General features: G+C 41.9%; 1 protein-coding gene across 4 annotated transcripts in view; it reads left to right on the top strand.

Moving 5' to 3' along the window:
* The window catches only part of LOC147577104 (uncharacterized), a 164,796-nt gene that overhangs the window by 56,734 nt on the left and 94,645 nt on the right, over window positions 1-13,417 (top strand). Inside the window, exon 3 of one of the 4 annotated variants that reach the window (XM_086720596.1) lies at window positions 10,960-11,023. The exons of the other annotated variants lie outside the window; for them this stretch is intronic. Within the exon in view, the coding sequence (XP_086576722.1) occupies window positions 10,960-11,023 (64 nt within the window). The remainder of the gene's footprint in view (window positions 1-10,959; window positions 11,024-13,417) is intronic. 4 annotated transcript variants of the gene reach the window in all.

Here is a 13,417-nt window from a genome sequence, read left to right as displayed (position 1 = left end):
CTGACACATCCTTTCCGTTGGCATCTTGAGGGATTGTGTCTGAGGGATGCTGTTGAGTCGTCATTAACTACTAGCACATATTAGCTGCTTAATCATTGCTGAATAAACAGATGAGTAACTGATTTTAGTGTTTGGGTCTATCATAAAGTATGTCTAGTACCTACCCACCTAAAGAACTTACTTTTCCATTTCCTTCCTCTTTCTGTATCTTATTTGATCTTATATCTTATCTTATATCTTATTTGTATCTTCTATCTTTCTGTATCTTATTTGATGAGAAACGACAATATTTTATCCCTCTGGTGGGACCGCTGAATATAGTCGTGTAGTTTTGGTATTGCATAGAAGCATCCGGACGGGAAGACAGGTTGGCACTGAAATTCAGCCTGTGCTGTGCTTACCTGGTCGTGTGCCCTGGCAAGGGGCTCTATCTGATCAAAGGTAGGGGTGCCTTTTCTCCGCCCTGGCACAACAGTACTGTCTACTGGCCAATCCAAGTGTCAATGGGGCTTTTCTTTTCCACGGACAGGTACCATGTACTGACTCTTCAGCACAGAGGTGACATCTTTATCTAGTTTTTGTACAGGTATCATGCAACCTACTAGTGGCCATGGCAGTAAATTCAGTGTTCTGTTCCTGGGTTCCATGATTACCAAAAGCAGAAAGGGAATAGGAAGAGTAAATAAGTGCCTTGTTTCATTAAGCCTGTTGCCCCAAGTGCAGATCGATCACAGTATGATCCTGTTCTGTCAGCCAGATCTGTGATGTACCCTACCCTTTCAGAGCAGTTTGCTACTATGTTCAAACGGTTTCGTAATCACACGGATAACTCATTACAGTCTTTTCCTCTCTAAAGTATTAACTTAAAAAAATTTTTTTAATGTTTGTTTATTTTTGAGAGACAGAGTGTGAGTGGGGGAGGGGCAGAGAGACAGAGAGAAAGACACAGAATCTGAAGAGGCTCCAGGCTCTGAGCTGTCAGCACAGAGCCCGACGTGGGGCGCGAACTCCCAAGCCGTGAGATCATGACATGAGCTGAAGTCGGACGCTTAACCAATGGAGCCACCCAGGCGCCCCTAAAGTATTAACTTTAAAAGCATCTCCTGTTAATGATGAGTTGTTTTAGCACCTTCTGTATGTAGGTAAGGTGGAAGGAATTTAAAAGTAAAGGCCCCACATAATCTCTTAATTGTCCTCTCAGCCGAGATTTTTCAGCCCATGCGCCCATAGAATCCGTTGGGAGAGCTGCTGGCAATTAGAAGAAATGAACAGTTTGTATCTTTTGCCTGCGCCTCTCCCGTTTGGCTCTGCTAAGGTCTGATGAATGGGCTGGAGAGCAAGCAGGAGGCTGCAAATCAGTCAAGCCCTCATTGAGCTCCTGCTGGGATGTGAGGGGTACAAAGAGGCAGGAAAACCGAGCCCGGCTTTCCCGGAGTGCTGGTCCAGCCATGGGCCAACTGCTTCGTGCAAGTAGCCGCTGTGCTTCCCTCTTGGCTGCTAGTAGGATTTCAAGTGCACTTTTTAATTCCCCCCCCCCCCCCAAAAAAAACGATGGATTATGGGATTCAAGTGGGTAACGTCAATAAAGGAGGAGGCTGGCGCGATACGGAGAGGATGTGGTAGAGAGGAGGGTAGACTGGTGAGCCCTGGCTCCTAACGGGAGCAGTAGCCAACCCCATCCCCCGGGAGACTTCCAGACCTTCCAGCATTTTCTCCAGGAAACTGGAGAAACTAAATTTTGATGTGAAATGTAATGAATTCTTAAACGCTGACTCAGCCTCTTTTGAAACAACGCGGGACAGATTGCTCTTACGGTGGGATTTAGCCCTTTCGCTGGGCTTGTGACTTGTGAATTAGTTGGGGTGGGTGCCGTGCGGAGGCCTGGGTTGGCCTGTTTTTAATAGTTGTTCCCACGGAACCCTTTACCACAACACGGTACAGAGCGTCCCGGCCTTGGGAGGCCAAGGATTAATAGGGGGCGGGCTTACCCGCGAGCGTATGTATGACGGGAAAGGGGGAAGGGTGCCTGCTCAGGGAACCGAGGGCCAGCACCTCTTCCTGGAGCTCTTCCTGGAGCTTGGTGCCGGCCCCATGCTGTGATGGATATTGTCACATACTGCACAGTTGGCTAAGAGCTGACCACACCCTAGCCCTGAAGAGGAGGGGGCCGAGAGATCAGTCAGGGTTCCCTGGCGGACTAGGAACAGTAGGCGATACATAGATATACATGTGTATACGTACATAGGTATTTTATATTTATACACTTGTAAATGCATATTTTAAAAAATCTACAAGGGTATAATACGCATATATAAATGTGTGTGTGTACATATGCACATATGTACATATGATTTATTTTAAGGAATTGGCTTATGTAGTTGTGAGGCTGACAAGTCTGAAGTCTGTAAGGCAGGCCAGCAGGTTGGAAAATCAGACAGCAGGTTAGAAATTCAGGCAAGTTTCCTATGTTATGGATTTTTTTTTTCTTCCAAGTTTTTAGTTAAATGCTAGTTAGTTAAACAGTGTAATATTAGTTTCGCATGTAGGATTTAGTGATTCATTACTTACGTATAACACCCAGTGCACCTCACAAGTGCCCTCCTTAATACCCATCACTATTTAACCCATTCCTCCCCCCCCACCCCACTTCCCTCCAGCAATCCTCAGTGTGTTCTCTGTAGTTAAGGGTCAGCTTTATGGGATGGTTTGCCTCTCTCTCTTTTTTACCCCCTATGTTCCTCTGTTTTGTTTCTTAAATTTCACATATAAATGAACTCATATGGTATCTGTCATTCTCTGACTGACTTATTTCCCTTAGCATTATACTCTCTAGCTCCGTCCGTGTTGTTAGGGTTTTGAGGGAGAATTTCATCTCTCGGAAGCCTGTGTTTGCTCTTAAAGCTTTCCATTGGTTGGATGAGGCCTACCCACATTGTCTAGACTAATTTCTCTTACATCCACTGATTGGAGAAGTTAACCACATGTCTCTATTACCTTCACAGGAATATCTGGATTGGCATTTGATTAAATAACGGTACTGTGGTGCAGCCAGACTGACACATAAAACTGACCATCATATCTAGGTTTGTTATTATGATGTCAGGAAGTGGAAACCGTGAGGTTAACATGGGAGTCCAGTCCAGCACTTAGTACAGGGCCACACACACTCTGTCAGCATTGCATTTGAATGCAGTGAATTAATTCTAACCTCAGCTAGAGGAGCAACTGTCTGGCAGTGAATAAAGTTGAGAGCTTCAAAGGGCCTCTGGCTTGCACAGGATCCCTCCAAAGTGCTGCACCTAATTTTGTGTTCATTGATGAACACATTCATTGTGAACGTTGAATTCTGTTTCTGGGTCATCCCTCCTTGCAGAAACTCTAGACCCTTTAGTATCTGATCGGCCACAGTCAACTCTACCACTATTTGTGTGTGGCCGCAGCTGGTCCTTCTGTGTCTTTGAGCCTCAGTTTCTCCATTTGTGAATTGGGAAGACAATGCCGAGAACCCTCTGGGGTTCTTCCAAGGATAAGAGAAGAGGCTGTGTAATTACGAACATAGAAAAAATCCAAATGCTTTCTTCTAGTTTCTGCTTCTCAAAAGCGTTCTAATATTAGTTATTTTGTTAGCTAGAAAAGTAGAACCACATTCTTGTACTCAATAAAGTAGGTAATTGAAAGCGTGAGAATGTACAATTCCCCACCCACAGTGGCATAAAAAGCTATTTTCATTTTGAATAACTAGCTTTCCAGATGCTTCACATTGGAAACATAGACATCATGTAGCCAGGTATATGGTATCTGGGGCCTTCAGTAGGTATTGCCTGCAACCTGGCGCTGTGCTGAGGGTCTCACACATGATTATTCAACCTGCTTCTCATGGCGCCGGTTAGGTAACTGTCACCATCCCCATTTTCCAGATGGGGAAACTGAAGCACAGAGAGGTTAAATTTCACTTACCCAAGGTCGCATAATCAGCAGAGCTTGAGATTCAAACCCCATGGTGTGGTCTTGTGCTCTGTTAGCATGAGACCTAGAAGTAGAAAGGTAAAAGCAGCTTCCCAGAGAAGTGAGGAGGGCATTTGCTTATGGCAGTTGTTTAACCAAGTAGAACAGGTCCTGGGCACCTGCTTGAAAAGGAGGAAGCACTTCTGCTTCCTCTAAGGGAGCCGACTCAGGGCTGCTTTGGATGGTTGTGCAGAGTGTGTATTGCCCAAGTCATCTGATCCTGGACAAGCAGAGGCTGAAATCTCACCTGTGCTTCACTGTGAATAGAGGCCACTGGACCTCTGCAGGGGTGTGTTTTCCTCACATGCAACATTTTGTAGAGCTGGGGCCCTGGCCGGTTATATACATTTTTCCCATTCCTTCTGCAGTTCCGCTCTTCTCACCATTAACCTGCTCTCCCTATTCCTTTCTAAACATGTCAGTCTTCCCAATTTTATGGGCCATCTCCTTTGTGCAAATCCTCCTGACCTCCCGGTTTACTGTGCTATGATCTTCATCCCCTCTCAGTTATTCATTCATCAGCACACATCTATTAAACATTTGCTGTGTGCTCTGTACTGTCCCAGGTGTTGGAATTAGAATAGGGCTAAACTCTGAGGTGAGTGAGAAAAGTCTTAGCAGTCACGAAGTTCAGGTTCATGGAGGAAAGATGATTACCAAAAACATAGTCATAACAGCAATAAAATGCTGCATGTTCCCTATGTGCTGGATATGTTCTAAGTGCTTTGCTCGCGTTCGTTCATTTGAACCTTCCAGTAATGCCATGCGTGTTGGTATGACTAATGTTCCCATTTCATATGAGATTGCACCATGGCAATTGCTGTAATGATTGAGGTAGGCCCACACAGGTGTAGACTGGCAGAGAGGTGGGCCCTATGTACAGTTCCGTGCCCAAAGCCTCTCACATAGCAGTGGAGTGAAGCTTAGTTCAGGAACTGTGGCTCTGAGCCCGTAGTCCTAACCCCATGTTGTGCCGAGCTGCCTGATCATTGGAGTGTTAGTGCTCAGTGGAGGGGTAGTGGCTGGCTGTGCCTGGAGAAGTCAGGAGGGGTTTTCCAAGGTGGCACCTGTAGTCCTATTCACCGTTTCTTGACTGTATCTACCCTATATTCTCGGGTGGCACAGAGGGGCAGAATCTTGTTCTTTACCCATCTCCTACATCACAGCTCCTGGTCCAGAGCCCTGCTCTTAGGAAGGACTGTGTAAAAACTTCTTATCTGATTAACACTTTTACTGTCAGTGTGTCTAAGTTTTCTGAGAGAGAAGAATGTGGATATAAAGAGTATAGGGTTGAAGGTAAGAATTCAGGGTTTAGGAAGAGGGAAAGAAACAAGTCAAGCCACTAAAATATTAGGGAAACTAAAAGTTTTTCTGGATAAGTAATATTTAAAGTAGTAAATAATAATATTATAATAAATTGTCTAAGCTGAATGTTCCTAGATAGGCAAAAATTGGATGCTTAGAGTATTAAAAAACAAGTGAATTTGATTTGTTTAAACTTTTTTTTTATGTTTAGTTTTATTTTTGAGCAAGAGAGAGACAGAGTGCGAGTGCAGGAGGGGCAGAGAGAGAGGAAGACACAGAATCCAAAGCAGGCTCCAGGCTCCGAGCTGTCAGCACAGAATCCAATGCAGGGCTCGAACTCCTGAACTTCGAGATTGTGACCTGAGCCGAAGTCAGTGCTTAACCAACTGAACCATCCAGGCGCCCCCAATCAAAAAATTTGATTTTTAAAGGAATAACATTTTTATAGTGCAGCTTCACACTTCTCATTTTTCTATCTGTTCTAGCCCAACCTTGCTACATCAATGTATCCTAATTCTCAGTATCCTTATGATACAAGGGTCATTCTTATAGGAAGAAATCTCAAAAGGTGCTTGGTGTTTAAAGTGCATAACTTCATGCTAAGCTGAGAAAATAGAGTTTTTTAAAAAGAGATCCGGGTAGAGATTAGAGCAGAGAACCAAGATTTAAGTACATTTTCAGGGTGCCTGGGTGGCTCAGTTGGTTGAGCATCCAACTCTTAAATTTTTTTTTTTTTTCAACATTTATTTTTGCGACAGAGAGAGACAGAGCATGAACGGGGGAGGGGCAGAGAGAGAGGGAGACACAGAATCGGAAACAGGCTCCAGGCTCCGAGCCATCAGCCCAGAGCCTGACGCGGGGCTCGAACTCCCGGACCGCGAGATCGTGACCTGGCTGAAGTCGGACGCTTAACCGACTGCGCCACCCAGGCGCCCCAAGCATCCAACTCTTGATTTCAGCTCAGGTCATGATGTCAGGGTTGTAAGATCAAGCCCTGCATTGAGCTCTGTGCTGGGCATGGAGGCTGCTTGAGATTCTCTCTCCTTCTCTTTAGGCACCCCCCCCCCAAAAAGATTTAAACACATTTCCATAGTTACTTTAAGCAATTGTGGTAGCATTCCCTTTATTCATACTTGATGAATGGTTTCCCCAAGAACATTTTTTTATGCATATAATAGTGAATCCATTGATGATATATACATACGCTCATTTTAACATAATCTGAATCTGCTAATTATGGAGTAGTTTGTGTTGGCAACAGGATTTTATGCTTCTGCCTTCTAGCCTATTCCTACTTGTCTTGCCAACCATGGGCACACAAAAGAATGACAAACATTCTGTAAAATTTCTGAGAAGGTCTTATTTTTATGATAAAAGATTCACCCTTCAACACACCCTCTGGTAGATTTTAAATTTCCTCAAGTTAGGTTGAATCACAGTAGATAACTAAAAAGCATATTGTTATTATCTTTTAATCCACTTCCAAGCAAGTCACTGAGGTTTATAAAGTCCCACTGTTAGCAGTATCCGTACTTATGACTATTCCATTAAGTGGTCAGTATACCAGTAGATATGTCGTTCTCCATACGGGAATGGGGGCATTTTTGCTGGTCACAGCTGGCAGCATGGAGAGTGCTAAGGGAACCTAGTGGGTGGGGACCAGGCTTACTACTCCACAGCATACAATGAGAAGGACAGTCTTCTCCAACAAAGACTTCGCCAGCCCAAATGTCAATGTGGCAAGGTTGAAAACCCTGCCCTGGATCACTATATAGAAGAAAACTCTGATATTAGATGCATATATATCAGGACCTTAATGTTTAACAGATGGAAGAATATGTAAAAAAAGTGTAGCTGGCTTATGCAAGTGGTGGGTTACTTGCTTTCGATAATTGTATGTAAACGTGCAAAAATGGTCATTTCATTTAAAAAAAATGACTTTAAAATATAACTTATTTGTTTGAAAGCATATTAGCCTCTTTGCCCCATTTTTTAATCTAAAGAGTTTGAATTTTATTCTAAGAACTCTATTCTTAGAACTCATGAAGAAGTGATGAAGTAGACTTAAGAAGTTTTAAAGTATATACGTTTTTCCTGAGTCAATAAATTTGTCTTAATACTTAAAATCTTCAGAAAATTCTGAGGAGCCTTTCTGAACAATGTAACCTATTTTCCGGGCAAGAGATATGCGGGGACTGTTTCTACCGCTTGTTTGAACCTCTTTCTTCCAATCCATGAGCACGGAATGTTTTTCCATTTCTTTGTGTCTTCTTCAATTTCCTTCATAAGCTGTCTGTAGCATGCAGATCTTTTACATCTTTGGTTAGGTTTATTCCTAGGTATTTGATGATTCTTGGTGCAATTGTGAATGGGATGTTTATTTGTCTTTCTGTTGCTTCATTATTAGTGTATAAGAATGCATCTGGTTTCTGTACATTAATTTTATATCCTGCGACTTTGCTGAATTCATGTATTAGTTCTAGCAGACTTTTGGTTGAGTCTATCAGGTTTTCCATGTATAATATCATGTCATCTGCAAAAAGTGAAAGCTTGACTTCATCTTTGCCTGTTTTGATGCCTTTGATTTCCTTTTGTTGTCTGATTTCTGATGCTAGAACTTCCAACACTATGTTAAACAACAGCGGTGAGAGTGGACATCCCTGTCGTGTTCCTGATCTCAGGGAGGAAGCTCTCCGTTTTTTCCCATTGAGGATGATATTAGCTGTGGGCTTTTCATAAATGGCTTTAATGTTTATAGTAGCACTTTCAACAATAGCCTCATTATGGAAAGAGCCTAAATGTCCATCAACTGATGAATGGGTGAAGAAATTGTGGTTTATACAATGGAATACTATGTGGCAATGAGAAAGAATGAAATATGGCCTTTTGTAGCAATGTGAATGGAACTGGAGAGAGTGTTATGTTAAGTGAAATAAGTCATACGGAGAAAGACAGATACCATATGTTTTCACTCTTATGTGGATCCTGAGAAACTTGACAGAAGATCATGGGGGAGGGGAAGGGGGAAAAAAAAGTTAGAGAGGGAGGGAGGCAAGCCATAAGAGACTCTTAAAAACAGAATAAACTGAGGGTGGATGGGGGGTGGGAGGGAGGAAAGGGTGGGTGATGGGCATTGAGGAGGGCACCTGTTGGGATGAGCACTGGGTGTTTTATGGAAACCAATTTGATGATACATTTCAGATTAAAAAAAATAAACCTCTTTCTTAGGTTTCTTCTCACACTATATACTGTCTTCTCTACTAACAAGAACTTTCTTGCACATCTCCACCAGGGCTAGAGTAACCTTGTTTCCTACACACTGAGAGATTTGTTTCCTGGAAGCATCCTCTTCTTCCAGTAGGTAATGCCTATAATCTGTGGCATTCTGGCCCACAGTGTGCTCGTGGTGCACTTTGGCATGGGCTTCCTTGCTTTTGCTTTCCGATCATTGGGAATTCATCTGGACATACCCCACTGCATCTCTCTTCAGAGCCTCCCGTACTTTGTTTCTGGTTGAAATTCTCCCAAGGCCTGCATCCAGATGAGCGAATCCACGAAGACTCCCGCACTGCTCTGCACCACCTACACACCACTGGTGACCTTGTCCTTCGCAGCCCTTGTTCCTGCTGAGTGGGTTTGGCACCTGCAGAATAGCAGCTGGTCAGTGTGATAAGCCTCAGCATGGCCTGTCAGGCCATCCCTCACACTTTTTTTGGGAGTTGTTGAAGCTGGAGTGACAGCCACATCTTTTAGCAGGCATCTGACTAGGTCGGTCTCTTCTGGTAATGTGCTTACCTAGCCATTCTCTTGTATTTGTGTATGTTCCTATTATTCCTCCCTTGGGCTACCAAGAACGTCCAAGCATAGAGTCCTCAGAACCTTCTTGTCTTTGTCTCAGTTTCAGTTGGTATCACTTAGAGGAGGAAGCCTTATCGTTGACTTTACCAGACTGTCTCCTGCTGAACAGAGACCCCTGGCTTGGCACAAACCCTTGCTGTGACATGTTAAAAACACTTGATGTTTAGTGTTTCTTCAGAATTCACAAGGGATACATGTTTGTTCTAGATAGAGTTTGGAAAATACTTACATGAAGATGGAAAATAACATATAAGTAATTAGAAACTGCCTATAATTTTTTTTTACCATTTACTGTTAAAATTTTAGGCACATTGTTCTATATATGTCTGTGTGTAAATGGACATGGGTGTTTTATGTAGTTTGAGTAGCATTTTTTAAATGTTTACCTTATTTTGAGAGAGAGAGAGAGAGAGAGAGAGAGAGAGAGTGAGAGAGTAGGCGAGGGGCAGATAGAGAGAGGGAGAGAGAGACTCCCAAGCAGGCTCCTTGCTGTTAGCACAGAACCTGATGTGGGGCTCGATCCCATAAACTGTGAGATCATGACCTGAGCTGAAACCAAGAGTTGGATGCTCAACCAGGAGCCACCCAGGTGCCCCTTGGGTAGCATTTTTAATAAACTGTATAGTATTTTCACAGATAACTGGAACACAGCGTACGTGCACATACATACACACATAAATACAAATCTGTTTCTTTACCAATTGTTTTTGATCTGTGTTTTTATTTGTTTTACCTTTCTCACTGAGATATGTGCCGGCATATTTGTTCACATTTGGTTGCTTATCTCAGAGGTGAAGTCCTGTGCGTGGAATGGATGGTTAAAAGGTTGCGAATGTTGACTCAGATTGCACAGTGTCATCCTTTTAGTGGCTGTATAATATTTCATTGCACCACATCTAGCTTATCCATTTGTCTGTTGATGGGCACTTGGGGTGCTTCTGTATCTTGGCTATTGTAAATAATGCTACAATAAATGTAAGGGTGTAAAAGTTGTCAAATCACTATGTTGTATACCTGAAACTAAGGTACACTGTGTGTCACCTATACTCAAAATAAGATAAAATAGCTTGTATGATTAATGGCTGCTCTTGCTACACTGATATAAATAACACAGCTATGTCTTTTGAAACTTAAAAAAAAAAGGCTGGGTGGTTTTTTTTAAGGCTTTTGATACATGTTGCTAAACAACCTCTGCAAAGATGTTTGCCACTTACTTCGTCGTCTTCTTCTGAGTTGGCTAAAACCTTCTATTCATCTTTGATTTTTTATCTTTCTTCCAATGCGAGTTTTCTGCTCTTTCATCATTACTGATCTTGTATTTCAGAAGTATCTGCTGTTTGAATGTCTTAAAACATGTTTTAACAAGGAATGGAAGCTTGATTTGATCAGATGCCTTTTGGGAGTCTATGTTAGCCTGTAATTTCTGTTATTGGGTTTATCAGCAATGAGGGATTCTATTATTACCTTTCCTGACATTGGGTTGTCCTTGCCTTTATTGCCCCTTGAAATTTCGTAGGTGCTCCTGTTTCAGGGGGAGGGGGCCTCCCATGTGAAAAGGGGGCTGCAGAGCTGTCCCTGGGCTCGTGGCCTGTGGGATGGGCCAGCCATGTCGTCCTGACACAGTCAACTTTCTTCGCAGCTCTTTGCCTACAGTTTTGATAATTCTGTCTGTTGGGTGTCCTCTGCCCGAGGAGTGCTGTGGCCTCCAGTGCTGTTGATAGGAGGGATGACTTCATTCCAAGCAGGCTTCCCTATCCTTCTTGAGACTCTTCTGTGCTGATTTCTCACCAGGACCTCAAACCTGAGAGACGTCAGCGTTTCCTCGAGTACTGGTTACACTGCACTGCTGTCTCAGGTAGGGGAGATAATATCAGATTTTGATATTTTCTTTTAGCTCAAATGAGATCATTTATGGCCACTGTGCCTTCTGGTTTATCATGGAAATTTGGAACCATTGCCTGGTTTCAGTGTTGATGATGTATAATTCATTATTGATGTATTCATTTTCATCACTGTGTAGGAGATTGATTTTAAAAGTCTGCACTTATAGCAGGGTATACTCTAGTACACTTGCATAAAGCTTTCCAAGGAAAAAAGGCAAATATAATGTGCAGTCCTAAACACGTGTTGGATAACCAAAAAAAAAAAAAAAAAAAAAAGGCTTAAAAATATGTCTGCTTTTAATTTCAAGCATTAACTGATGTGCAGATAATTTAAAACGGTAACATATCTGAAGAGAACCATCAATGTAACGGCAACAATGAATGTGGCGTCATTCTAATGCATACCGGCATTATCTGAAAAATTTTATTTTAGCCACTCCAATTAATCCAGTCACTGAGGCCGGAAATAATTTTTCTGAAAACTAGATTACATGTCACACAGTTCACCTTTTTAAAAGTAAAGGGGCGCCTGGGTGGCGCAGTCGGTTAAGCGTCCGACTTCAGCCAGGTCGCGATCTCGCGGTCTGTGAGTTCGAGCCCCGCGTCGGGCTCTGGGCTGATGGCTCAGAGCCTGGAGCCTGTTTCCGATTCTGTGTCTCCCTCTCTCTCTGCCCCTCCCCCGTTCATGCTCTGTCTCTCTCTGTCCCAAAAATAAATAAAAAACGTTGGAAAAAAAAAAAAAATTTTAAAAGTATGGAAAGAATACTATTTTTAAGACACCATTTTGAGAGCTTTCTGTAGACTAGCCTCTGTGGAGGAGTGTATTTTAGGCCCAGTTCATGGTAGAAATTTGGTGTCCAGAATCTAAATATGCCCAAAGCTTTCAATCGTTTTTCTCCGTCTCCATGAATCTATGAAAATATACATGGGAAATCTCGTGAGTGCATGTAAAGAACTTCTAGACGTGTCCCTTAGCAGTGGAAAAAGATGTAATTTGAAACCTTATGATGTGTCAAATACAGGAGGCCAAAGTGACTATGATTTAATGGAAAACAAATTTGAATGTTTCGAACAACTCCGAATGTATACGCTGTGGAAGTTATCAAACAAAGCATTATCTGAGAAGCGTCTTTGTAGATAGGAGGGAAAACAGATAGCTACACGTTGACAGTGAATGCTAGGTTTTAACAGTTTGCTTTACTAAAGCCATGTATTCACAGCAATTCTCAGTGGGGTTGATCACACTTCTAGTAATACTTGTGAATCTGCATTTTAGAGCTACTCTAAACATGAGAAAATCATTCACAAAGTACTCATTTTAACTCATAAGCTTTAAGCGATTTCATAATGGATTGATAGCTTCATTTAAAAAAAAATTGAAAAGTAGATATTTTGATTGAAATATACCCAGAGGCAGTTTCAAGTTTTCTTAAGGTAGTAATCTCATATAATTGTGTCATCCTCCGTGTGATAGTGTGGAAATTGCAGATTGAATACAGCCCCGGTTTTCTGTGTTCAATGAATATATTGCTGTTAAGCTATATGTAAATCACATTTAAAAATCAATTGAATCATTTTAGATACATTAGAGGATCTGTGTGTGAAAGAATCCATTTGGGAGAGATTTTATAGACTGATGTGTCATCTCCTAGTTTATAATATTTAAATATGGATTTTCTCAGACTTGTTTAAAGTGTGCATTGTAGTTAATCATTTTGACACCCTGACTAGACTGGGCCACGTCCCGTGGTCATTGAACATTTCTGGGGAGGAGAGGCTATAGAGGTGAAACCGGATATGGAGCTGACAACTGAGAAGGGGAACAGATTCCTGCATGTGTGTTTTTTAAAATTTTTGTTTGATTTTTATACTTTCAAGCTTACATATAAATGATTAAAAAAATATACAGTGCTACAAGATTCACAATAAATGTCAGTAGACGTTCTTCCCCTCTTCTTATTTCAGTTCCCACTCCCCAGAGTCAACCAGTCCAGCTTTTAGGGGTATTTTTCCTGAGTTTTACCTCCATGTTTTCAAAAAGCAAGGTTATACAGCCGATTCTTGATTTGTTTTATAGTTTTCGATATTATCTATTGATGTTCTCCCTTGGAAAATAGGGACTTTGCTCTTTCTCTGAGCCCCACTAAATTATTATATAAAGTGTTTAAGAACCAATCTTTAGTTTCATAAGATTTGATTACATAAGTGCAATAAGATACTAAATTCTTTCTCATCCAAGGTGCCATGTAATAAAAGGTAAATTTCCAGTTGAGTTGTAAGACCGAACTGAATGTCTGAAGACTAGCTGCTTGTACAGGATATTGAAGGAGTGTTTACTGTGTTGGGAATATTGCTGAGAGAAATTC

This window comes from Puma concolor, chromosome C2 (assembly GCF_028749965.1).
Source record: "Puma concolor isolate L17-30 chromosome C2, mPumCon1.1.hap2, whole genome shotgun sequence".
Classification (NCBI taxonomy): Eukaryota; Metazoa; Chordata; class Mammalia; order Carnivora; family Felidae; genus Puma; species Puma concolor.
Note: the sequence above shows the minus strand (reverse complement) of the source record. Positions and strands in the feature narration are given on the sequence as shown.